We start from the raw sequence: 26,837 nt of genomic DNA, 5'->3' as shown, positions 1-26,837 counted from the left end.
CATATATGCACCAAGCTAAACTTCTGCATGGATTTTTAAGAGCATGGTTCAACTAGCCAAACCCGCTTTCTGAATTAGCCTCACTACATTACACAAAGGGAAACGGATTGCCTGCCTTAGGTACCAGGCTGAAAGTAATACTGGTTATCTGTTCTGATCCTTGCTCTAAGTCTCACAGAGAGATTAATTTTCTGTTTCTACCATGAGTTACACAGTGTATTCAAAACTACACAGAAAAGGAAAGAATTTTGTGAGCCTTTCTTAAAGAGCTCGCCTACAACCAAAAGCAGATAAAATGTCCTTTAAAGAAGCTACCACCTCTGCTTCTCAAACCTTGTCTGCAGCAGAAGAGGGAAGAGAGGAAAGTAGTAGTCATGAAGGAGAAAACTACATGTGAGATAGCAGCTCTGTGCTGCTGGGGTTTTTTGGCTAGGCATTAATTCCAACCTTAAATCATTCTGGACTGTGAGTCCTGTGAGGGCTTCTTTATGGCCCTTTGCTGTAAAGGGCTGCAGCCCTTACACATTCCTGGAGCAGCCTCTGAGGCCTTTAGTGCAGATCAGGATTGAGTGTGAAGCTCTTGCAGGTGAATATCCGTGTAGCCATTGGTCTGGAATAGAGGAATTTGATCAGGCGGAGAATGAAAAAACTTCTCAATAATTCTTCTTACTCTTCTCCCCCACAACATAAGATGCTTTTCTGGAGTAAACAAAGATGTAGGATTCTGGATTCGTTTCTTTCCTCACAGGTGACTAGAAAAAACCCTCTCAATTCTGAAACATGCATGTGAAGGGAGCGAGGAGAGGAATTCAGTTGCCCAAAGATAAGCTTGTAGTGTCTTTTTAGGTTGGTTATCCCCATGATGCTCAAAAATGATGAAAGTCGCTTGTGAGTCTTGTGCTGGGCTGCTGTACCTGCTAGTCTGGTGCCTAGGGTAATGTGGGGTATCTGAAATGGTGTGAGCATATGTTTGGGCAGCTGATTCCCATTATAAAATTCATCAACCACGCTACCATTGAGTCTAGTTTATTGGAGACAATTTTGATTTAATCTCTGTGCTGCTTGGCTTTTGTCCTGATGTTAGATGGAGTACTGAAGCTGGAGGACTAGAACAAGTGGGGAACTGATCACTGCCTCCTTCCACTATGAGCACCCAGGCCCTATTTTGGGGGTGCGGAGAGCAATGTGAGGCTACTGAGTGCTTTCTGGTGAGGCTGAGGCTCGAAATGCTGGTCCTGCCAGTAACTGCTTTTGGTTGCAGGGAGGATGAGACTTCATCCCGACCTTTTTCAGGGGCAGGGAAGGAAACTTTATAGCTCTTAGTGACCCCAATTGAAAAGTTTGACTTAATTTAGCCTCTCCTTAAGAGGGCGTTAGCAGTACGTTTGGTGCCGCAGCGGGGCAGGGAGGGTGGGCAGCTGTCTCTGCAGCGCTGGTAGCTGGACCATTCCCCTCTCTGTCAGACCAGCCCTCTGGCCAGCCAGACAGGTCAGTCCTCTCCATCAGGGAGCCAGGCTTCAAGGGGGATGGTACACCCAGAGGTACAGAATGAAAGAAGAGATGGAAAATAATTGAAATAACTATTTTGTTGACCAGGCATGCTGTCATGGCAGACCCTTTAAGTGTAACAAGAATCAAACCTTTTGGGAGGCATTCAGAAGCGAGGAGCCTAGAGGGCTGTAGCTCTCTGCCCCTCCTGAGTAAGATGGTCAAGAAATAAATCTTCTGTATGCAAGTTTACAGCTCAAAGCCCCAGGCACTCAGGCTTTTTTTTAAGTCCTTAGGCTAACAGAAAGAAAATCAGCTTTGTACCTGTCTTCCTCTATTTCATTTTCTAGCCCTGTGCTTTCACAGAAACTTCCATCACTGGAGAGGCAGGATAACATCTAGCCAGACTAACCCTGCCGAGCCAGAAGAGATCTCTGTGCTGCCAGAGCTGCTTTACTGAGCCAGTAGATGTTGTTAGGTAGTTGGAGAAAGAATTTTTTTCTGTGAACGTGTTATACAGAGAATACTGAAATCAGCAGGGGAAAGAAATCAGGACTGTCGAAAGAGAATAGAGCTATAGCAGAAAAGGGGAATATTACTCCAAATCGTGCTCTTCCTAAGCTAAGAAAAAAATAATCATAGTTTTTTTTCAGTGGAAATTTTCGAAAGCTTAAATGGCACACTGAGTCACTGATCTGCTAGTGAGTCCTCCTTTTCAATCCCCTTCATCTGCCTGAGGAGATTACTCATAAAGCATGGCGTTTCTGGGGAAGAGAGGCTAAGGAGAGAACAGGTCAAGGGTACAGGTTGAGACTAGAAGAACCAAGAGGGAATTCAAGATAGGGTTCTTCTTGCAAGGTATGGTTTCCACAAAGCTTGCATAAGTCGTCTTACTCTGTCAAGAGAGCTATGTCTCTTTGTCTTGCACATCCCTTGCTGAGAAGAGTAATATATATATGTATATACATATATATTATTTTTAATGGGCAGTTTGAGTGGTTGAGCTTGCTGTCATAGCTCAACAAAGTAGATTCTGTGCTTCAGCTAGGTAAGAGTCTTCTCCAGAACTCACTTTGTCCATTATTAATAAGAAAGAAGGAAAAACATTTTCCAGCAGGGTGATATGCTGTAGCTCAAATACTTGATGATTATGTAACCATTGGGGCTTAATTTCCTTGCCTGGAGAGACCTTAATATCTGATCAGCATGGAAACGTGAAGTCTCTGGGTTATATGAAAGCTTCTCTGCTGATCTCCTGTCCTGCCTGGTCAGTGATCTAAGAGGCTGTGTTGTCAGTTTTCCTGGCGGTACCCGTAATGTATTGACAGGAGTGGCTGGATATGAACCTGCATTTTTGCATTTCAGCTTTATAATACAATTTCAGTTTTTGTAGAGATAGAATGGCCTGTTCGCTTTCTACGTGACAGTCTCTGAGTCTTTCAGCTTTACTTCCTTTTAACAGTTGCTGTAGGGTGCCCATGCCTGTCTTGATCAAATACTGCCTGTATCATCTGGAAGTCTGGACACTGTACAACACAGCAAGAAAGATACTGTTGCTCAACATAGAGCAATGTTTTTAGGAGGCAGCATCCAACACAGAGAACACAAATGGGCTCAGCCAGGGTCCGTAAGTTCTGCTGAACCAAGGGACTGAAGGGTGCAAGGACATGGGACTGACGCTACCAGTCTTTCCAGCGTTAAGGGAAAATTGTAGTTTTGTGGCCTTGGTAGACTGTAGGTAAGGAGTCCTTTCTTGTGGGATTACCTCCAGTGAAAGGGAATTTTTTTTTCTTTCATATAATCTTCCATTATATGGAATAATTAAGCAAATATTTGAGGATCATTGAATCATTTTCATACTCCACTTGAAGGTCTTACTTTAACTTTCCATTAATTTGGAAGAACTTTTATCTGTGCCAGCTTGAAATTGAAGGCATAAACTGCATTTTTCTCTGACAGACCACACTAATACCACACCAGGTATATGTTTCCAGCACTGAATAACATATGCTATGCATCCTTTTTCTGTGCATTTAATGCTTGGCTAATGCTTCGCTATCGGAAAAAATGCATGCCTGTACCTAAGGCCTCTTTCCTGTTGGCTGTCAGGCAAGGGAACTCTGTATATAAAGAAAAAGCAGGAACTGAAAAAAAACAGGTGAAGGTTTAGAAGGTGTCATTTAAAAGTGACTAGAAGTTTCTCTGTTCACAGGCTTGGAGGGGAAATGAGCAGGATGACTGGATCCCTCGCACCTATCAGGATTTGGAAGGTCTACCTTGCATTGTTATTCTAACTGGCAAGGACCCTCTAGGAGAAACTTTCCCCAGGTTCTGTTATTACTCTTGCAATATGGTTGTTCTCTAACATGTCTAGATAAGTTGGGGGATGGATAAGTGGTTTGATACCGTCTGGCTACTTTTTTAATAAAAAATGTATATTTTAGACTTTATTTTGGAACAGTTTAAAATTTTGGAAAGCACAGTTTGTGAAAAGTAAAGCTACTGTACTGTGTGGGTCAGTGAATGTCTGTGCAAAGTACCAAGGAGCATAACTCATGTGCTGAATATTTTAAAATCTTTTTATATTTACTGGCTAATAAAATTGTTCATAAATATTTAATAAGCAATTAAAGATAGGGACTGCTCTTCAAAGTCAGAGAAAACAAAACTTTCTTTTTTTCTTGCATTGGGTTTTCTAGGTCGTTGAAATACTGTGACCTTCGACTAATTGACTCAAGCTACTTAACTCGGACTGCATTAGAGCAAGAAGTAGGCCTGGCATGCTGCTACGTCTCGAAGGAGGCAATTCGAGGGCCTATTGTAGCTCTTGACCTTAGCGAGAAGGAGCATGAGAAGGCTAATGGTAGCGAGAATGACTCTGATGAGCTGTTGATAGACTTGGACCGACCCCAGAGTAATAGCAGCGCTGTTACTGGAACCTCGGGTCAGTTATTCTGCTGTTGCTCTGAAAAACAAGTCGCCATTCCTATGTCATTGGAATTTGAATGCAAACATTGAGATGTTTAGTCAAATGTAGGTTGCTTAGCCATATCCCGCTGCAAGATAGGCAATGAAATGTCAGTAGCAGATTCTTTCCACAGCAAGCAATTTTCCTGTGTACAGCTAAAAGGGGATGGTGTTGCAATGGGACGATGGTATGCCATAGCTAAGGGTTCCTTGTGATTTTTATATGTAAACTTACATTTCACATTTGTTGCTAGTTTTGTCTGGTGGATCCTGAAAAGATCTTAAAAATCAGAGTAGAAATGAATAGTATAAAATTTTAGGAATAGAAAAATGCTCTGTAACTGGAGGGGTAGCTATGGGTGAGGATTCGTATTTGCCTCCTTACCAAGACCAACCGAATGGCTGGGTCTTGCCATACCTCTTCAGGCATCAATGGAGCCTCATCTCCAACCAAGCTTTCCCTTCCTTGCATTCCTCAGGCGCTTCTGGGTCCTTCCCTTTGTTTCCCTATGAGTTTGAGGTATTAAGACAGCTGAACTGGACCTTTGCCATACACCACATCTTCCCATACGCTAACTAAACCTGACTGGTATGGAGGAGGGAGCATAGCCCAGTTCACATTAAACTTGCGGTGAAATGAATGCGCTGTTATCCATAGAAAGGAAGGTCAAATTGGTCTGTGTATACAGTGGTGTGTTATACTTGAATTTCAGAAGGTTGTACTATCAAACTTCAAATCCCAGATGGGAAATGATAGGTAACATACAGAGACTGGGATTGGGACACTTGTGTTTGGACTCTGAACCCTAGCAGAAAGGCTGTTGCCTCTCCAGCAAGAGGGACAGATGGATGTCAACAATTTCTTTTCAAATGGTGAAACACTGGCCTATGCCACAGCAGCACTCATTGAACAGAAGTATTTGTACGTTAGGATTGTCCCATAGATCAAATGAGTTCATGATTTTCTTTTGTCGGCCAGTATCTGTTCATTGACTGCTCTTTGTTTCCCCAGGTTCCCTGGCGGACAATGGCGTGAGCTCCTCGAGTGCTGCAGACAAGTCTCAGAAGCAAGCACCGTCGCTTAACTTTCAGACTGTGGCGCACAGCTCGGTAGATGAGGGAACTTACCCCAGTTTCACAGCCGGAGAGACCCTGAAACAAGAATGCGACTCCCTGGGTAATCAGATGGCGAGCAGCACCACTTCAAAACTATCATCGCTGTCTTCGGTCTCCCAGACATTTCGGTGGCCTGCCAATTCGGCCAAAGACAGCAAGGCCCTGCGTGCTGCGCTGCCACGCATCGTCATCCTGTCGAAAGCTGCCTACTGTCTCCTGAGCTCGCAGAAAAGTGGGAATTTGCCTTCTTCCTCTTCCCTCCTGCCTCATGCTGATGTGTCTTGGCTGAACTCTCTGAGGCCTCTCCTTCACAAGGACATGAACAGTGAAGAGCAGTCTCTCTACTACAGGCAGTGGACGACAGCCCGACAGCACCATGCGGACTTCAGCAACCAGGGTGAGACGTCTGGCTCGAGGAGTTTTCACCCCAGGCGTCTGCTTTTGACAGGACCACCGCAAGTAAGAGAACAGTTCCTTCCTCTTGCCTTATTAGCAGGATGAGAGGACCGATGATGAGGACTGCAGATCGTACTGTAGAGGCTCCCTGCAAGGTTGCACACAGTGATGTGTTTCGAGGTTAAAAATCAGTCAAATTTTAAGCTTGAGTCCGTGCTGGAAGTGGTAAGGAGAGGAAGGTTGATGCTGTGTGTCATGTTTTAGCCTAAATGAAATGCCTGTGGATGGCACTGGGCATAAAATTGCCATGAGTCTATCAGTAGAGAAGCAGTTATTACTGCTGATCTCCCTGCGTACAAAAGTGATACAGGCTGTGGGCCAGATTTTGCTCACAGATCGGTTTTGTAATACTATTCAGCATAATGGGGAATATTACATTTTGTTATGTTTTCAGGCAGAGCTAGGATAGAGTAAGCCCAAAGGCATTTATCTGAAACGTATCCTTCCTCTGTATTAGTCTGAGTTGGGATTTGGACTTTTTTCCATCTCTGGCTCAGGTGGGAAAGACTGGCTCATACTTGCAGTTCCTAAGGATTCTCTTCCGCATGCTGATCCGGTTGCTGGAAGTAGATGTGTACGATGAAGAAGAGATTAATGCCAGTAAGTATTTAGTAGTCATTCTTAATACGCATTATAAAGACGCTCTGTTACATACTATTCAGCAGTGACAAATTTTTAGGCTTATGGAAAGACTAAAAATTACACCTACCACTTGTCCTGTCCATTAGTGTGTAGCTAGACTTACTGCGGGTGTCTGCATATATTTAAATATAGATGAATAAAACCATAAATTTTATATTGGGCTTAGCTGAGAACTATTAAATGTATTTTGGATTGATATATTTGAGTAGCACTAAAATGAAAGTGAACACAAAACTGTAAATGGGCAACATCTGCCCATGTTGTCTCTCCTTGCTAGTTTTTAAGCACTGGCTGCTTTTAAGCAGACAAAACATTTAGGAACATCTCATTCCTGGCCAAAACATCACTATTTTTTATGTTTAATTATAAATAGATACCAATTTTCAGTAAGACTGTCTTCCGTCTGCAGTTTACAGATCTTATGCTGAGGAAAAAGGGGAGGGGGAGCCTCTTTGGATTTGCACTCATTTGTCAGATCTCACAGATCCATTAACTGCTGTGGCAGGACTTTGCATTGAGATGCACAAACCTTTTTAAAAATGAGCCCTCTTCAGGGTGTTCTTTACGTAACTCTGTGGCCTCGTAGTGAAGATAACTGTGGTGCATAAATCTCACGACCATTAGACTGGCATCCTGAAAATGTAGTTCTTGTCAAACCTTTGAAAAGACTAATTTGCATTTCTCCTCAGAGAGTGCTGTTAAATGAAGAAAAAATATGTATTTTCCATTGATTTGGAGATTTGGGGGCTGTTATTCTCTCATTATTTGAACTAAAGTACCCCAGAAACTTAGGTTGAAATATCAAAATGTAAGAGAAGTTCTGCATCGTGCTGTCTGGCCTGTTGTGATCACAGCAACGTGTCACACCCCTGCCAGGAATGTGTGGAACTCCATCAGAAGAGTAGTTTGGGTTTGTTTGGGGTTTTTGATTGTGGCTTTTTTGCTCCCACCACTGCTATTGGAATGCTTTTCCAGAGCCCTAGTGTTCTGGTGATTGAAAATATTATTTTATTCTCCAACCCAAAGATGTTCCTGTCCCAATTACAAACATTCTCTTTGAGACGAAAGAAAATATTAATTTAAATTAAAATACTTTTTCTCTTCTTTGATGTTTGCTTCTGCGGTGTAGTCAGGCAGCAATCTTACCCTCTCTCAATGTTCATCTAGGTAGCCTGGATCTTCTTACAGGATCCTCACAAATGACAGGCTCTTTGTTCTCCTTATCAGTTTAGTAGCTCTTGCCTGCACATCTATTTTCAGTTTATCCTTCTGGGACCAGAAGTGAATGTGGTATTCTGCAGAATGTTTAACCAACCAATGTACAACAGCCCAGTGTATTTCCCTTCCCCCACCGAAAGCCCCATGATTGATGAAACCTATGATTGCACTTGTCTTTTGCATTCTCCCGTTTCACCGGTACTGATGCATAGCTTGTACTCGTGGGTTCCTCTGCAACTCAGTCATTTCCAACCAAGGTGCTCCCAACCTGCTACAGAAACGCTTCTTATTAGTCCTTGATTGTACATACAGCTTTTTTTTTCTGTTCAATGTCATCCAGTTTCTGTTGTTACAGTTTTCAAAGCCGTTGAATTCTTTCTGGATCATCTTTGATTCCTTCTCCATACTGACAATGATCTCAGAATGGGCGTCGTGGTTTAACCCCAGCTGGTACCTAAGCACCCCGCAGCCGCTCTCTCACTCACTCCCCCCTGGTGGGATTGGGGAGAGAATCAGAAGGGTAAAAATGAGAAAACTCATGGGTTGAGATAAAGACAGTTTAATAGGTAAAGCAAAAGCCGCACGCGCAAGCAAAGCAAAACAAGGAATTCATTCACTACTGCCCACCTGTAGGCAGGTGTTCAGCCATCTCCAGGAAAGCAGGGCTCCATCACACGTAACGGTTACTTGCGAAGACAAACGCCATCACTCTGAACATCCCCCCCTTCCTTCTTCTTCCCCCAGCTTTATATGCTGATCATGACATCATATGGTATGGGATATCCCTTTGGTCAGTTGGGGTCAGCTGTCCTAGCCGTGTCCCCCCCAACTTCTTGTGCACCCCCAGCCTACTCGCTGGTTGGGGTGAGGTGAGAAGCAGAAAAGACCTTGACTCTGTGTAAGCACTGCTCAGCAGTAACTAAAACATCCCTGTGTTATCAACACTGTTTCCAGCACAAATCCAAAACACAGCCCCATACTAGCTACTATGAAGAAAATTAACTGTATCCCAGCCAAAACTGGCACAGTGTGCCACCAGCAAACTTGAGCCAATGTTTTTTTTGAGTTGGTGACATTAGTGAAAATATTAAACAGTATGCCCCTCTGCTGATCTTTTAACTTCACTGGTAATCTCCATTTGCCTTTATACTTACGATGTTACATGCTGCCATCTTCTGTTTAATCAACTTGTTCAATTTACAAACCATTCACTGTCTCCATTTTCTTCAGCTGTATTAATAATTTGTCATACAGTATCATATCAAATACTTAAGTCCAGAAGGATAAGATGTGTTTCATTTCCTTTGTTTAGAGAAATAGATATATCATAGCTGTATAATGAAAGTAACACAAGATTTCTTTGGTCAACCCATGTTGCATTTTATTACGTTTTTCATTTACTTCAACATCGTTAATTATTTCCTTCCCTGTCCCCAAGTTTTTAATATTACCAAAGTCAAAGTAATGGACCCAGAGCTCCGTAGATTACTGTATCTCCTCTTAAATGGTGATAATATATGCGCTATGCTTTCATTGAAATCAGGCCCCTGCCTGATTTCACATACCTGTTCTTTCAGAAAACTGGCATGGAGATTATTCTTTCTCTCTGTTTTGAGTGTGTATCAAGCTTTTAGAGTTTTATTTCCAGCTTGGCTTGTAGTAAACCTTTTATTCCCTTGAAAACATAATCATCAAAATAAAAAGAAAATTTTAAAAAATGTAATTTATATAATGGAGGTGATATAGCAAAGAACATTGTTATTTGTTTTCATGCACTTTCTGAAGTCTACCTCAGCTTTACATTTGGCAAAGCTTGTTTTATCTCACACTTGTTGACATTTAAGACAAAACCTCATTTGCTATCGAGCTTTTTCCATTCCTCATGGACTTTGTTCATTCTTAGTGTCCTTTTTGATGCAGTCCCTCTGAAGCTCCTTCCTCCTGGTGTTTTTATTTTGCTGGTTACTGGTTGTTTGGCAACTGCGATTCTAAGGAGTCCAAGTCTCATTCATAGGCAAGTCCCTGGTTTTCTCAGGCCAGCTGACTTACAGAGCCGGCTCTCTCAGGGTTTGTCTGTATGGACAAACGAATACACCTCACCTGACGGGCAGCGTATGTTAATTTGAGCATGACAGGGTGCCAGTGAGGTTAATGGCCTCTAAACTGCCGCTGGCTCGCATCCTACTGGGTCAGTCTGGGTAGGGTGAACACGTGCTTGTCTGTAAATCCAGCCTTCGTTTCATCTGAGTTTGCTTTTCTGAAATCAATAACCTCAGTTACACACCTACTTTTGTGTGTTCTTCCACCTCATTTTAAACTGAGTCGACTCATGTTCAAGCTGCAGTCCAAGGTTGTTGCCTTTGGCCAGTGCTTTCTAATGTTTCCGTGACTTACACTTGATTTTCTACCTTAGACTTTCCTCTGTTGGATCAAAGCAAAGAAGTTCCAGTTGATCCTTGCTGGCCACATCCCATTCTCTAACAGGAGTGTGTCTTTTACTGCCTTTATCATGTACCATCAGCTATTAGTTCATAAATTTATACAGCTTCTTTCTCCTTGCTTTCATCCTTCTGCCTTTGGATACTTTTCCTTCTCGTTTACCCAATGCTCCTCATTTTGTGTGCTAAAGACAGAACGACAGAGAGGCTTGAGACTCCACCTGTATCTTCTGCACAGATAGGACCGTTCACTTGAGCATTTTCTGCATAAACCAGAGTGAATTGTACCTCAGCAGCTGGATGAGGAGCAGAGCAGAAAGATACCTATGAGGCTTCCTTGCTTGTGTACGTTTTCCAAGGAATTGCCATTTCTTTGAAATGGCTTTGTGTGGATAATAATTTCAATTCTGGTAATATTTATGACGTTCAAAGAGGTCTCTTTTTGTGTGTGTGCACCTGTGTGAGTTCCTGTGCAACTGTAAATCAGCAAACATCACGTAAACACCATTCAGTGGGTATCTGATACTGCTTACCTGAAGTGTGTTGTTGCAGGTCATACAGAAAACAGTGAAATTACTCAGTCTAGCAATGACCGCTGGCCAGATATTGAGATCTTCAGCAAAATGTCTTTTGACCTGAATGTACATGACCCCAAGTATAGAACTATAAGTCCCGTATACACAGAACAACTGTCAAGAGTGAAACAAGGTAAGTAAAGGTTTTTTAGGACTGCTTCCCTACAGATAATCAGGTTTTATTGATTTGATTGAACGCATGAGTTCACAAGAGCCTTTAGTCTCCAAAATGAAATGAAACAAAACAATTTGTGTGTTATTTATAATTGTTACTGGGATCACAGGGGTTTTTTTGTTTTTTAACAGTCATAAAATTTCTGTTTTCTTTGTGCATAGAAACAAGCAAAGAAACAAAATCAGAGGAACCTAAGAAAAGGGAGACTGTGTCCATGATGTTGACTAAATACGCAGCTTACAATACGTTCCATCACTGTGAGCAGTGCCATCAGTATATGGACATTAATCCTGCCACACAGGTTGGTGTCGAGGTCCAGGGGTAAACTGCATCCTTGATTTTAATGCGGTCTCTCCAGGCGTACTGCTCTGGTCTCAGGACTCATGCTTTCACCTTCCCTGAGATGGAATTGTTTAATTCTTCCATTCTCAGGGGAGATATTGAGCTACAGACCCTGGAGCATCAACTGTGTCTGCTGCGTTCTGCATGAGCAGTTCTCCTCTCCAGCTGCCTCTGACAAAGGGTGAATATTGTGACTAGTTGTCTCAAGCCAAAGCATTATTCAGCCTGCCCAGAGCGTTCGCAGTATCTCATGGGAGAGGACTGTAAAATTGAGAGAGATGCTTCTCTTACCTAAATGCCAGCCATCCACACCTATGATGGGAGACTGGAAGGCCTACTTCTTCTCCCGCTTTGTATGTAACTGTGCATGCTTCTCAGCAGTAGCTTATGAGTCACTGGACAAAAATGATCATTTTTAACTGTTTAGTTAAAAACTTTTTGATCTCTAAAACAAACAGTTATGCTCACAGGAGACTGTCAGGTAAGATTATTCCTGGTTAATAGCTCAGACGTTATTTCTTAACTACCACCGATACTTTACTTGGAGGTTTGTCATCTCAAATCGTTCTTTCCTTGCTTGCTAATCTTTTCCAACAGCTTGCTATTAACCAAACACAGCATAGACACACTGACCTGGGAATGTACAGTGTCAGTTACCTTGGAGCAGCACCAGCAGGTCTGATTTAAACCTCATGCTTCATTAAGTACATTGACACAAGCAAATCCTCCCAAAGGACGTCTGTTGTTCCCTCCACTCGTCTTTGTGCATGTGGTCAAACATAACGACTAGTAATAAATATAAATATCTACTTGTATGTGCAAGTGTGAGTTGTGCATACAGAATTAAGATAATTGAACTCTGAGAAATTACACGCCCAAAGGGGAGTCATCGGATAGCAGGCATTATGAAGGGAGAGAGATTCTTCAATGCTTTAACAGAACCTAAATAAAGCCCCTTTCATTTTTCACCTTTACTTAGGCTGATAGTCTTTAGTAAAAATTATAGAAAGATGACTGCTAAGAGTAAAGATTTGACCTTGTAGTAAGACAGATGCTTCTGTAGGATGAAATCTCATCAGATACGTAGGCACTTTGTATACACTTAACATGGTTCAGTGAAGCACTGTGCAAGCTTAAGCTCACCCAAATTCTTCATAGCCTTGTGAATGGTGTGGTCTGCCTTGGTTACCTAGCTGCTTAGAAGAGTATTGCCACAGGAAAAATACAATACTAATGCAGCCATGCTGCTGCTGAGGTGTCTGAATGGCAGTGCGTTTTGCTGTGGAGGCGCACCCACATGCTGCACTGCTCTTTGAATCTTTTGGGAAAATTTATTTGGACACTTTGTTTCCTAGTATATGTATTTTTTACTTCTTATATTGATAAATGATTTCCAGCTCAAGTGGACTTCAGAAGAGTCCTGTTGGGTCAAAGATCATTACTGGTACAGAATGCCGATTGTCTTAATAGCAAGGCAAGTTACATGCCTAAGTAATGTGGCTTATGGTAGAGGAACATGAGACTATAATAGAGTTAACTTCAGTTACTGAAAGAGGATGTTCTGGATGTTCTTCTCTGGTGCCTTCCAGTATTGTGACTGCAAGAGCAGGTTGCCATATACTCCTGCTTGCAAATCTTTCTTCCACTTTTTTCGTTGTGTACAGATATCTGACTCCACTCTGCATGCATTCACGTTTTCATCCTCGATGCTAGGAGAAGAGGTTCAACTGCATTTTATAATCCCCAAGTCCAAAGAGAACCATTTTGTCTTCAGCAAGCAGGGAAAACATCTAGAAAGCATGCGTCTCCCACTTGTTTCTGACAAGGTGCGTGTGTGGCTTTTATCCATCTGCTGACTACATAATGCTGAATGCAGTCATCTTGACGTACATTTGCAAATCAGTGGTGGTTGGCTGGGGCTTTTTTTTATGTTTTCTTTTTGTTTTAAAAAGTCCTTTGCATAGTTCTTGCCTGACTGTCCTTAGAACTGGAGTTATTGAGGACAATCATCTCTTTTTGCATTCCTAGTGTCCAATTCATATGTGTTGCAATGATCAATAATCTTAAAATCCAGTATAAACAATAAATAAATAAAAATCCATGTCAGGAATAATCTGCTTTTTACCTAATGTTGCCAAAATATCTCCTGTTCCAGCAGAATTTGAATGCAGTCAAGAGTCCTATCTTCACTCCATCAAGTGGACGTCATGAACACGGCCTCTTGAACCTCTACCATGCCATGGAAGGCGTCAGCCACCTTCACCTCCTTGTAGTCAAAGAGTATGAAATGCCACTCTACCGTAAATACTGGCCCAACCACATCATGCTTGTCCTGCCAGGCATGTTCAACAATGCTGGCGTTGGTAAGAAACACCATCAGTGCATTACTGTGGAGATACCAAAATCCGTGTTGGACAGTATGTGGATCACGTTGTTGAAGGAAACATTGCAGCAGCTCCTCATGTTCATGCTGTGATAATAGCAGCAATATCTGTGCAAAATACAATAACGTGTAACAACTGCTGTTACGGCCATGGAATATATGTTTGTATTGATCACTGCCTTCTCAATTTAAAATCTGAAGTTTTATAGGTTGTATTCACTCGTTTTACTCAGCCCAGCTGTGTGAATGTTCATTCTAGACATTTTACACATGATTTTTCAAATTGCAACTTTTTTAGTTAGCAGAAGCTAAATATTAACTGCAGCTGAACACTGGGGGCTTGAACTTTGGACTTTGTTTTCATGGATGCTGAGTTTTTCCTGCAAGAAGTTTTAAGTAGCTTCAGTTTTAGAATCTCAGCCCCTTCCCGGTTCAAGTTACTTTATTAATGCCCACAAAATCCTGTTCTGCAGATTCTCTTAAAAGGTCCAGTCTTCTTTGTATCCGCCTTTTAGATTTACTCACACTGAAAAAAGGACATATTGATTTATTTTTAAACTAAGATGTTGTGAGCACTAAGTTCATAAAGGGTAATGACTGCAGATGTTTGTATAGCCATTCTCTGGGAAGAGAGAGTGATAAAGTCTAATAAAGACCTCTATGTCTTCTTTATGGTATTATCTCAGGTGCTGCCAGGTTTCTTATTAAGGAACTTTCCTACCACAATCTGGAACTGGAACGAAACCGCTTGGAGGAACTGGGAGTCAAGCGCCAGTGCGTGTGGCCGTTCATCGTGGTCATGGATGACTCCTGCGTCTTGTGGAACATGCACAGTGTCCACGAACAGTCGAGGTAAGTAACCACCTAGTGCTGGGGTCCCTGCACTAACCCAGCACAGACAGCAGCAGACCTGCAACTTAGGCTCATTTCTAGCATCTGACAGGGATGAAAGACCAGACAACTGGAAAAGTTGGGCAGCTGGAGCTGCTGGTAACATATTCAAAATATTTCTAAGCTTTCGGCAGTGGCCTTGATGTAATAATACCAGGCCGCCTGTCCAAAGGGCCTCACAGAGGTCATTATTCACGCAATTATTATTCAGATAGCCCAGGAACTGTTCACTTGGACATTAGATATATTGTCTAAAAGGGAAAACATCAGCTCTTTCACTCAGAGCAGTAGGAAAGCTGTAGGTTTGTCTTGCTGACCATCAACATCCAACCTCCTGCTGTTGAATACTTGCACCTAGCTCTACCCTGACATCTGTGTCCCACAGTCAGTACCATCAACAGACCTCTGCTTTTGCTTGTTCTTTGCCTAAAGCCACTCTTGCTTTTAGTGACTATTTGGGTGATTTCTCAATATGTTACTTCCCTGATTTGTTTTGATTCAATTTATGTTTCTCAATGAAAACAGTTTATTTTGGGAACTTTAGCTTTTTAGAAGGCATTAAGCTCTTGCTCTTCTCAGCGCTTATGCTGTCCATTATGGAGAAAATAGCCTTCCAGACATGGTGCATAAGGCAATTCCTTTTCCCTTTCTAAATTGCTGTGTAAGACCTTATTCTCCTGAAAGGCCCATTTTCTTATAATGACTAAATTGATGGGATAAGATTAGTTGGCTCTTGATTAAAAAGTCTGCATTTATGTATATATTTTTACAGCATCTAGAGTAAACACTCTCAATTGTTAATGGAATTTCTTGGTCCTCTGTGTACACATATATGTGTGTGTGTATATATATATGCAGTGTATGTTATATAGAAATAATAAGCCGTGTTTGTATGTTGTGTATGATCATGTTTTGCAGCCAGTCCCTGGAGCCTGGGGGTTCCAGCAAGAATGTGTCTCTGAAGAGCATCCTCCAGCACATTGAAGCCACCCCCAAAATTGTTCATTATGCAATATTGGGTGTTCAGAAATGGAACAGCAAACTGAATGCCAGGAAAGCAAAGGCTCCATTCTCCAGGTGCCACGTGCGTGATTTTATACTGCTCAACATAGACCTGACCCAGAATGTGCAATATGATCTAAACAGGTAGGCAATATATGTATGTGGTAAAATAATATGCTGACATAGAATCATAGAATCGTTAAGGTTGGAAAAGACCCTTAAGACCATCAAGTCCAACCGTTAACCTAACACTGCTAAGTCCACCGCTAAACCATGTTCCTAAGCGCCACGTCTACTCATCTTTTAAATACCTCCAGGGATGGGGACTCAACCACTTCCCTGGGCAGCCTGTTCCAGTGCTTGACAACCCTTTCGGTGAGGAAGTTTTTCCTAATATCCAACCTAAACCTCCCTTGGCGCAGCTTGAGGCCGTTTCCTCTCGTCCTGTCGCTTGTTACTGGGGAGAAGAGACCGACCCCCACCTCGCTACAACCTTCTTTCAGGTAGTTGTGGAGAGCAATAAGGTCTCCCCTCAGCCTCCTCTTCTCCAGACTAAACAACCCCAGCTCCCTCAGCCGCTCTTCGTAAGACTTGTGCTCCAGACCCTTCACCAGCTTCGTTGCCCTTCTTTGGACACGCTCCAGCACCTCGATGTCCTTCTTGTAGTGAGGGGCCCAAAACTGAACACAGTACTCGAGGTGCGGCCTCACCAGTGCCAAGTACAGGGGCACTATCGCCTCCCTGGTCCTGCTGGCCACACTATTCCTGATACAGGCCAGGATGCCATTGGCCCTCTTGGCCACCTGGGCACACTGCTGGCTCATATTCAGGCGGCTGTCAACCAACACCCCCAGGTCCTTTTCTGCCAGGCAGCTCTCCAGCCACTCCTCCCCCAGCCTGTAGCGTTGCATGGGCTTGTTGTGACCCAAGTGCAGGACCCGGCACTGAGCCTTGTTGAATCTCGTGCAGTTGGCCCTGGCCCATTGGTCCAGCCTGTCCAGGTCCCTCTGCAGGGCCTTCCTGCCCTCCAGCAGATCGACACTTCCACCCAACTTGGTATCATCTGCAAACTTACTGAGGGTGCACTCGATCCCCTCATCCAGATCATCGATAAAGATATTGAACAGGACCGGCCCCAACACTGAGCCCTGGGGAACACCACTCGTGACCGTCCACCAACTGGATTTGACTCCGTTTACCACCACTCTCTGGGCTCGGCCATCCAGCCAGTTTTTAACCCAGCGGAGAGTATGCTTATCCAAGCATGAGCAGCTAGCTTCTCCAGGAGAATGCTGTGGGAGACAGTGTCAAAGGCCTTACTAAAGTCCAAGTAGAAAACATCCACAGCCTTCCCCTCATCCACTAAGCGGGTCACCTTGTCATAGAAGACCACGTTAGTGAAGCAGGACCTCCCTTTCATGAACCCATGCTGGCTGAGCTTGATCCCCCGGTTGTCCCGTACGTGCCGCGTAATGGCACTCAGGATGATCTACTCCATGACCTTTCCTGGCACCGAGGTCAGGCTGACAGCCCTGTAGTTCCCTGGATCCTCCTTCCGACCCTTCTTGTAGATGGGTGTCACATTAGCTAACTTCCAGTCATCTGGGACCTCCCCAGTTGACCAGGACTGCTGATAAATAATGGAGAGTGGCTTGGCAAGCTCCTCTGCCAGCTCCCTCACTATCCTCGGGTGGATCCCGTCTGGCCCCATAGACTTTTGGGCACCCAGGTGGAGGAGCAGGTCAGTGACTGCCACCTCTTCGACAGCTGGGGCTTCATTCTGCATCCTATCTCCATCTCCCAGCTCAGGGGCCTGAAAACCCTGAGGATGACCAGTCTGACTATTAAAGACTGAGGCAAAGAAGGCATTAAGTACCTCGGCCTTCTCCTCATCCTTCATGGCAATGTTTCCCTCTGCATCCAACAAAGGAGGGAGATTCTCCCTGGCCCTCCTTTTGTCACTGATATATATACATGATAAGAATCTTGTCACCATATTTCTAAATGCTGTCGAGATAAATAGAAAGATCCTGTCTAAGGTAATGAGCACGCAATCACAAAAATAAAATACCACAATAAAATAAAATATGTTGCATCTGAATGAATAAGGCATCAAAATAAACTTACCGTCAGCCAAAAGAAGTGGGAGAGACAGGCAAGGGCAAGGGAGAGCTACAGAGGACTGAAAAGGCAGGGGGGAAAGAAGAAACTTCAGGAGAAATAAGTAACCGCGAGACCAAAAACAGAAGAAAGAAACCAATATTACATCAGTCGCAGGAAGAGTGTGGAGCTTCCAGAGTGCCTTTGTAAGAGCCAGGAGCTTCTTGCATGACTAAGAACAAGAGTATAGGTAATGGCTGAGCCATTGCTATGTCAAATGCTATGAGGAGGGATTCCTTGTGTTTCCTTCAGAGACAGCTATCCTCCCTATTACCACTTGGGTTTGCAGTAAAAACAGATGAATAACTAACTTTCCACTATTTCCTTCCTTTTTTTGCCCTCCTCCTCACCCAACTCCATCCTAAAACATTTGCAATAAAGCACTGTTATCATGAGGCTTTATCTCTAGTTTTCATCACAGGCTGAAGCACTATCCAATTCCCCCCTCCCTGGCCAAGTGAGTTTAGAATAAACCCTGTCTCTGCTAGCCACAGCCTGTCCCTGGTGCATCTCACCCTGGTCTCCTCCTGCTGTTTTCAGGGATCCCGGGTATTTGAATAAAGAATCGTAGCCTGTCAGTGCAAGCTGGGGTCTGATGTGGCTTCCAGAGTTCTTGATTTCACGTTCTCTGGCTGGTTGAATCATGAGATGGGAATCAGCCCGCAGAAGTGAGCAATTACATCATAAATAGCGCAGGATAAATGTTACTTCTCAGCTGCTTTGTCTCCACTAGCCAGACATTTGTCAAAGCCACGTTTATCCCCTGATTCCAGTTCATCAAAAAATATGTCATATAGGACTGGCTTGTTCCGAAATGGAGGTTGGTCACTGCAGAGCTTCTCTCAGTTCTAAAATATATACAAAAAAAAGAACTAAAAAGGAAAAAAAAAAACCAAAATGGAAAAGATGGGGAAGAAATGATTGATGCCAGTACATGATGAGGATGAGAGGGCTAACTAGACTTGGTATGGGGGAGAAACATACCGATGCACTGAAAAGTGAAGACTTGTTTGATCCTAAGATGACCAGAAGTTGCTTTCCTACACCAGGAGCACATTGAAGGAATGAGTCTTTAGAGTCGCGTAGAGAATTTGTATCGGCACCATATCAGATGGTCTCCAAAAACCTCTACTGAACCCGTTCCGGTGCATTTCAGCAGCGGGTGTGTGAATGCTTGCTCGCACACGGCAGCCACACAGCTGGTTTAGTGATCTTGTGTTTAACGTCCAGGTATTTCTGTGAAGATGTAGATTTTAACCTGCGGACGAACAGCAGCGGCCTGCTCATCTGCCGCTTCAACAACTTCAGTGTCATGAAGAAGCATATTCAGGTTGGAGGACAAAAGGACTTTGTCGTTAAGCCAAAAATCATGGTGAGTGTGGATGTATGCTCCATCATACATAAAGGGTAAAATCAGGACCAATTTCCCCTAGAAAGAATGAATTCTCTAGCCCTTTAGATTTATCTAGTGCTTATTTGACATTAATGGCCTACTCCACGGTAGGGCTGCCACATCAGAAACAGAAAATAATAACTATTTTGCTAATTATAAATTATTAACAGTAATCCTCCTAATCTGTTAGAAGATGGACTGGGATTGGGAAGAGTTTTGTCTAGCTGTTCACGAGTATCTCTGATGGAAGAAGAATTTGCAGACATACACTCTGATCACAAGAAGGCAAGCGGTACTGGACTAGTTTAAATAATTTTAACACAGCCACTAGCTTCCAGTGTTTGCTGGTTTGTGTTGACTTTCAGTCCTTGCACTTGCTGACAAAAAGAGACCTGAGGAAAGGCACTGAAATTTGCAGCCTTCTGAAATCCACCGAGGAAATCCAAGTATTTACAAAAATGGTGTGGGGATACCAAATATTTTATGCAGAGTATGTTACACCTGTGCCGTCTTTACATGGAGGTGTATTTCAAAGGTTGGTTTTTAATCTAGGAATCTTATCATTTGCGTTCCTGGTGGTTTTAAACACACCCCACACCATCCCTCTCTTAAAAACTAACCCCTGTATTTCAGATTTAACTGACTAAACCCCAGGTTTCAGTATTTTGGGGGGTCATTTTCAGAATTTTCCTTTTCTTGTGGTTGCAGTGGAATCCGTAGTGATGGACTGGCCTATGAGAAAACTCCATAGAAAAAGTTTTCTGTGGATGACTCCACATGAGGATGTCATTTCCTACACTGCCGAGGAGTAAGGCAGGATAAAGGGCATTGTGACAACTTGAACTCCCAACTTTACGTCCCTTCTTTAGGCGAGCCGATACCCACAGAAGTACTTAGCAACCACAGAACAATTCATTCATTTATTTCTGTGCTGTGGTGCTATGTCAAAATTGGGTAGGGATTTTTGATTCTTTCCCCCAGCTTTCTCTCTCTTACCTGCCCTGTCATGGTGACCCCTTCCCCAGCTAGAGGAACTCCTGCAGAGAAGACACACTGAGTAGGTGGGTTAAAAAGGGCTCCCCCTGGTTCCATTGCAGGTTTCAGACAGCCTGGCACCAATAATGCCTCTTCAGTACGTCTGTGCCCCTGACAGTGAGCACACGTTGTTGGCAGCCCCGTCTCAGTTCCTCCTGGAGAAGTTCCTTCAACACGCTACGTACAAACTCTTCCCCAAGGCCATTCACAACTTCAAGAACCCGGTATTGGCCATTGACTGCTACCTGAACATCGGGCTCGAGGTACAAAATATTTGCCGGGATAATGGGGACAAGTAAATGCAAACCTTTACTTCAACATCTTTCTTGTGTTGAAAGCCCCTTCTTTTATGAACCCTCGGCATCAAGGGTAGTGTTTGAAGACTTTGCTCTCAAACAGTGAGACTCTGCTGTTGGAGCTAAAGGACCAACTCCGCTGGAAGAGCTGGTGCTAAAGCCTCCTAGCTGGCTGGTGTGGGTAGAGACCAGAGGTCTGTGATGGATTGATGTGATTTGCAAAGGAATTGGGCGTGTCTGTCTGAAATAATATTTCATATGAAGCAAACACCCGAAAGTGATGCCATTCCTGACAGAACGTGGTGTGCTGCCTAGTCCGTACAAAAACTATCCACAAAATTTTTTACATCACTGTCCTGTCATACAGCTTTTGATTATCTGTGTTCGATTTGTCCTTGCAACAAACTTGTTTTGGCCGAGAGAGTTTCTGATACGACCCTTGTCTGGTGGCTTGCTTCACTGATGGACAAAGCTCATCCTTTGTAATACAGCTCTCCTTTTAGATGCTTTTCTTTTTATGAACCTGGGTTTCTAGGGAAACGAGGGTTTTGCAAGTATGTCTGAGATGTCCGTAGGCAGGGAGATCAGAACTTTTGAACCCATTGGTCAGTTTGAACTGGTCTGAAGCAGGGTGAAAGTCTAACAAGGGTTTTGTTCTGAGAAATTTTATGGAGGTCAGTGGCAAGATAGAGGAGAAACCCTTTGCCAGGCAACAGCCATCGCGGCACTGAAACACAGGAGGGCCCCAGTGCTGGGAACCACTTAGCTGATGCTTGCGGTCAGCAAGAGAAGACAAGCGCCAGCGCAGAGGAGCTCAAGCTTCAGCAGTTTCAGTACCCGTGGAACTGCTTACTGTGTTTGACAAATGTATCCTCATTAGAACAACCTGAATAATCTTAACCGTCGTTATAAGCAGGTAATTCACAGAGAAGCAGAAAATCAAACTGAATTATGGAGAGCCCTGAAATTACGTATTGCAGACTTGGTGACCAAATCTGAACCTAGAAGTTTGTCCCGTGTGTGATTTCCTAGGGGAAGTTTGCTCAGTCGTGCGTTTTTGTTGGGTTGTATTTTTACCAGCACCAGCTGACTCACCTGTTGTCACTAAGTTGTATTCCTTTCCACTTAAAGCCTTACCTAGGCATTTTCTAACACAGAAGCGCTTCCTTTCTTTTCCCCTTCTGTTTCAGGTGGCTATATGCTATGTTAGTTCCCGCCCGCACTCAGTCAACGTCAACTGCGAAGGGGTGTTCTTCAGCGGACTTCTGCTCTATCTCTGCGACTCCTTCGTCGGTGCAGACCTCCTCAAGCGGTTCAGGTTTCTGAAAGGTAATCATCTCATTGCTCTGCTGGGCATCCCGGGTGCTATCCTGCCAAGCAACGGCAGGGAGGGAAAGGGAAAGGTAGAGGAATAACCAGCTTCGTTAAACAGCTCCAGTATTTTCACAGTTAGTGCTGCCATCGTTTTCAAAAGAAGTAGATGGAGAGTTTCTTTTGGGAGGGTATAAAACTTCTATTCCTGTTGGTAGTTAAGTGTGAGTAATTGAACCTTCACTAAACTGTGATAAATTACATTCATTAAAGTATTTTAAAGTGCCATCAAATGGAAATAGGTTCAGAAAAACAAGGATACGTGGAAATCAGTCAGTGACTCGTGCAGTCCACAACTTGAGGGTTTAGAGCATAGGTGTTACTGAGAAAGAGAAATTCTGCTCTAGTTATCTGTCTAGAATGGCAATAAATATTCAGTACTGTAGATCGGGGCAGGTCTTAGCTGGAGGATGATGAGGTCTGCCCCCACCAGAACTTTATAAACCTCACCAAAATCTTTCTTCATCATTTTATCTTAATGCTAACAAATAGCGGCGGATGCCTGGTAGGAAGGGCCTTCCCCTGCTCGAATCGAGCAGAGGAGGGGTCTGGACCTGAACTTTCCCTGTGCCAGGTGTGGGGGCTGCAGCACAGAACAGAGAAAGCCCCGAAGGCGCCCAGCTCTCCTGCTCGTTAAGTGACCGCGCAGCCTGGTAACACCCGGTGGAAGGAAGCCTGCAAGTTTGTTAAGCCGGGGAAATTAGGGATTTGGTTTGTTATTCCTCTTACAGTGCTTTACCAAGGGGAGCTCTCATACTTCAGGGAGGTTATAGCAGACTTTCTCAGGAGTCAGTTGCGGGACTACCTGTGGTTTGGCTTAGTGGAGTTTCGTCATTGACCTCGTACAAACCCAAATGTCCCGTGAAACAAACAAACAAACAAAAAGTAGGCTTTATTCTTTTGGCATAAATTATCAGTAGTGATTTAAGGGTCTTGGATTTAAGTTAACGTTCTCTCTGCTATGGCTGACGATACCAAGAGCAGTCAGGCAGCAACGTCCTGTGATAGAGAGCAGGCCCCACGCCACGCTTGCTTCTCCCTGTCCGTGCCTTCCTGCAAACGGATGTGTGCACCTCTGCCCCGGGGCTCACGGGACTGATCTGAGCCTAGGCTGGCCCGTGATCTGAGCCTAGACCCTTCTAATCCTTCTTTTTTCCTACCTAGCAGCAGAGATTTCTTTAAAACATCTTCAGAAAATACATGAAGGAAATAAGAGTTGGGTTTGTACCCTGAGAATCTAACGTGCTTTTCAATTAAAGGTGCCACGCTGTGTGTCATATGTCAAGACAGAAGCTCGTTACGGCAGACGATAGTCCGGTTGGAGCTGGAGGATGAGTGGCAGTTCCGGCTTCGGGATGAGTTTCAAACTGCTAACAGTAGTGACGACAAACCACTCTATTTTCTCACCGGACGCCATATATAAGCTTCGCTAAGACACCGCTAACAAAGAAAGAAAAAAAAAAAAAAAGAACTTTTTTTTTTTTTAAAAAAGTACAATCACTGTGGAGCAAAGTGCAACCCGTATTTATCTAGACTGCTCTAAAGGATTCCCCACAATTCTGAAGTAGGCTTCATTCCTAGGGAGAAAATGACCACATCAGTTATGATTCAAAGGATCCTGGCTTCAAGTTATTTTCACATCGGTCACAACTGCCGACGCTAATCACACGGCCACCCAAGCCGTAGGATCTAGGAAGAGGACGTAATTTGGTTGAAGAAGAATTCTTTTTCTATTCAGCTGAGCTAGGGGAAGACGCCGCTCTCAGCAGCTGCTAGCTTGAATGTGTTAGATGAAACGCGACCCAGCATGTGGAATTTATTGGAGATACGTGGAGGAGAGCCCACCGCGTCTCTTCAGCTCTGTACTGTGGTACAGGAATACTCAGGGGTTTGAAACTACAATATAACGTAGAGATTTGTATTAAAAGGAATAGTCTTGTTCTCTGTGCAGTGTTAGTTTAAAATTTGTAATTGTGGATGTATCGAAACTGTCTTTGGCAAAATTTCCACAGGTGTTCAAAGTTTACTGCTTAAACCTGAACAAATCAGCAAATGCGTGGCAGGCGCCGTGCACCCGGGTTCTCCCAGCACCGTTACTGCACCCCGTTCGGTCCCTCCTCCTCGACTCCAGGGGCAAAGCAGGCGGCTTCTCGTAGCTGCGCTCTCCTCCGTCGGAGGGCAGAATAACTTGCCAGCGAAACGCCTGCGGTCTCTCACGCTCGTCAGAGTTTTGAAAACCTGTGGGCCGTCCTCCTTTGCGTAGGGAAACGAGTCCCGCTGTACGGCCCGTGCCTCGGCGGCGGGCCGTACGCGGCTTCCTCTGGGTCTCCTTTTCACCCGACTCCAGTCGGCTGCGGAGCTGCGGTTTAGGTCGGTCAAGTCGTACCCGTATGTCCATCAACGTACCAAAAAACGTGCAGGATGGCAACGCTGCCGGAGCTGGGTTTGAGAGGAAAGAACGTGCGTCCGAGTGAAACAGAAGGTCTCTTCCAGTCTTTTCCAACAGCTCCGGGGGAGCGGGGGAGAAGTCCCAGGGAGCTGGGGCTGCGCAGGAGAGACTGTGTCCAGAAGCAAAGATCTTTGAAGGCATCACCTAACGTTGTCAGCCCTTTATGTTGATTAACCTCTGTAAATATCGGTTGTAGCGGTAGTCGCACATTGTTCTCCTCACAAGCGTACGCCTGATCCTTGTTAAGTTGTTCCGGAATGAGCTCGGTGCAGCAGTTTTGGTCGTCAGGGTTCCAGCGTAGCGGGACCCCGTTCTCCTCGCGCAGCCAGCGTGGGCTGCCCCTCTGGGGTTTCCATACAAAAAAGAATCCTCTTCCTGCACACTGTCACCCCTTCATTAAAAAGAAAAATGCAGCGTGTTCTTAAAAGCGGTGCAGGAACAGCGATTTACTCCCCAAAAAGCAATGAAATTAACACGGCTTTATACTCGGCCTGCAACTCCTTGGAGAAGGACCTGCCAAAGCTGCATTTTTTTATTTTTTTTTTTTTACGCGTAGTGTTAATTAAGCAACTTTTTTTATCTTGTGAAGAGATGTTTACAGATGAAAAAAAAAACATAATATATTCGACAGAGGCTAAAGGAAGATGGTTTGCATATGTCTGTGTTAATGTAGCATAACTCCGATGCTGTAAATTTAGCAAATTTCAGATGACCAACCCATTTCTGTAAATTTATTTTTTATTTTCCTTCAGACACGACCTGCCTTATCTATTTTAACGCTTGGAAGAAGTAGGGAGATAAAAGATGCTTCTTGAAGCTTTTGATACACACCTGAATGTATTCCGGTAGTTCTGGTTTTGCCGGAAGGGCTTAAGGCCACCCCCGAGTCTTAGCGTGCTGTAGAAGTTTCAGGTATTACGTGGTCAAAAACGGTTTCCTTTTTGTTTGTGTATTTGATGTTTGCACTAAGTTCTTAAAATTCCAGGTGCTGAGAACTACTAGGAGGAGTTAGCCCTCCGGTGAAGCGGCGCGAAACTGCCCCGCAGGTTGAGAGCGCCCTCGGGGAGTCAGCGTATTTGCCTGCCGCCTTTCCCAAATAACAGGAACCCCCTTTCGGTAACTCCCTCCCCTGCGCAAGCACGGAGTTGGGGTAACGCTGGCCGGGGGCTCCTAAAGCAGCTCGAAAGGCGAGGGCCCGTCCCGCGAAGGCGGCGATGGCTGCCTGGGAGCTCCCGGGAAGGAGACTGTTAGGTGACATCGAGGTTAGTGCTGTTCCATTCTGGTTTTAAGCCTCGCCATCAAGGCCGTTCTTATGAATGTATTAAATTGGCCAGCGTTATATCTTACCTGTAGATGTTCTTGTCTGTTCACAGGTTAAATCTGAATGTAAACTAAGATTTAAAGAATCATATGCAGATGCTTTTTGCTTAACTTATGTAATTGCTTTTTGTGACTTTTGGAAGAGGGTTAAAAACGTTGCTTTCCTAGCGTAAAGTTTTCTTAACCAAAAACTTGGTGAATTTAGCTTCACTAGTCAGTCTACCTCATGTTATTGTTTATGAACTGAAACTGTCTGAAGTTGTGGCTATGGTATGTTTATAATGTGCTTTCATTAAATTTGACTATATTAAGTTACCATTTAAGGCTGCCTCTTTACTGGCCCTTCCCGCAGGGCCCCGTTTCTCTCTCTCTTCGCGCACAACGGTGCTGCCGGTACCGGGGCTCTTTCCAGCTGGGTACCTGTGACCTGGGAGAGCGCCTTTGTTTCAAACAGCCGAGAGGGGGAGGCCCCCGGCTGCACAGACCAACTTTTAGCCCCCTTAAGTAGGAGCAGTTGGAAAACGGGCTTGGTCTGGCCGCGCTTCGGCACGGCTCAGGCAAGAACTTAGGAACAGCAGCAGCTCCACGGCGCTGCCGGCCTCCTGAGCCCACCGGAGAGGGGATCCCCTTCAGATTTTCCGTGAACCCACGCCACTTCCGTGGCGAAGCCCTTTACAGCCTGCTCACAGTCCCCTCGGAAATTACAGGTCGCAGCTTGGGAACAACAGCCTCCGCGGGCCAGGATGCAGCACCGTTCGGCTACGTCAGTTTTAAGCGCGCTGAGTAACGTTTGGGAGGTGCTGCGGGTTCTTTGCTTTAGCTCCAGACCAAGAAGGACAGCACGATACAAACAAGCGTATCCTAACTGCACATGAGTTCCAAATGTAAAACAAAGAATAAGTTTAAATTTAATTAACTCTTTGCCATCATACAGTCGGGTTTTAAGCTGTTGTTCAAGGCCGAAGGCATCACCTCTCACCTCACTGTAAACCCTGCATCAGGACGGTACCGATTCGGAGCTGCTGAGGAGCTGATCCTTGGGGCGCGACGCAGATGCCTCGTCACGAAGGGAATTCGGACCCCGAGCCGGCACGAACACAGCGACGGTGTTCTCCGGAGC

The 26,837-nt window shown here is 44.3% G+C and overlaps 2 protein-coding genes across 4 annotated transcripts in view; one reads left to right on the top strand and one right to left on the bottom strand.

The window, feature by feature from the left end:
* The window catches only part of GREB1L (GREB1 like retinoic acid receptor coactivator), a 142,405-nt gene extending 119,034 nt beyond the window's left edge, over positions 1–23,371 (top strand). For all 3 annotated transcript variants that reach the window (XM_087755218.1, XM_087755225.1, XM_087755208.1), the window contains 14 exons: positions 3,701–3,816; positions 4,188–4,432; positions 5,468–6,030; positions 6,525–6,627; positions 10,878–11,033; positions 11,237–11,376; positions 13,082–13,243; positions 13,576–13,780; positions 14,487–14,652; positions 15,610–15,837; positions 19,084–19,225; positions 20,344–20,544; positions 21,768–21,906; positions 23,208–23,371. In XM_087755218.1, coding sequence (XP_087611344.1) covers positions 3,701–3,816; positions 4,188–4,432; positions 5,468–6,030; positions 6,525–6,627; positions 10,878–11,033; positions 11,237–11,376; positions 13,082–13,243; positions 13,576–13,780; positions 14,487–14,652; positions 15,610–15,837; positions 19,084–19,225; positions 20,344–20,544; positions 21,768–21,906; positions 23,208–23,371 — 2,730 coding nt within the window. The remainder of the gene's footprint in view (positions 1–3,700; positions 3,817–4,187; positions 4,433–5,467; positions 6,031–6,524; positions 6,628–10,877; positions 11,034–11,236; positions 11,377–13,081; positions 13,244–13,575; positions 13,781–14,486; positions 14,653–15,609; positions 15,838–19,083; positions 19,226–20,343; positions 20,545–21,767; positions 21,907–23,207) is intronic.
* Positions 23,372–24,656: 1,285 nt separating this feature from the next.
* Positions 24,657–26,837, bottom strand: part of ESCO1 (establishment of sister chromatid cohesion N-acetyltransferase 1) — a 36,538-nt gene continuing 34,357 nt past the window's right edge. The window contains exons 13-14 of the transcript XR_015704273.1: positions 26,697–26,837; positions 24,657–24,788 (exon numbers count right to left, since the gene is read on the bottom strand). The gene's annotated coding sequence lies outside the window, so the exon portion shown is untranslated. The remainder of the gene's footprint in view (positions 24,789–26,696) is intronic.

Source organism: Nipponia nippon, unplaced genomic scaffold (genome assembly GCF_047370975.1).
Source record: "Nipponia nippon isolate SJK-2023a ecotype South Korea unplaced genomic scaffold, ASM4737097v1 scaffold_1, whole genome shotgun sequence".
In the NCBI taxonomy this organism is placed as follows: domain Eukaryota; kingdom Metazoa; phylum Chordata; class Aves; order Pelecaniformes; family Threskiornithidae; genus Nipponia; species Nipponia nippon.
This window is presented reverse-complemented; position numbering and strand designations above follow the sequence as displayed.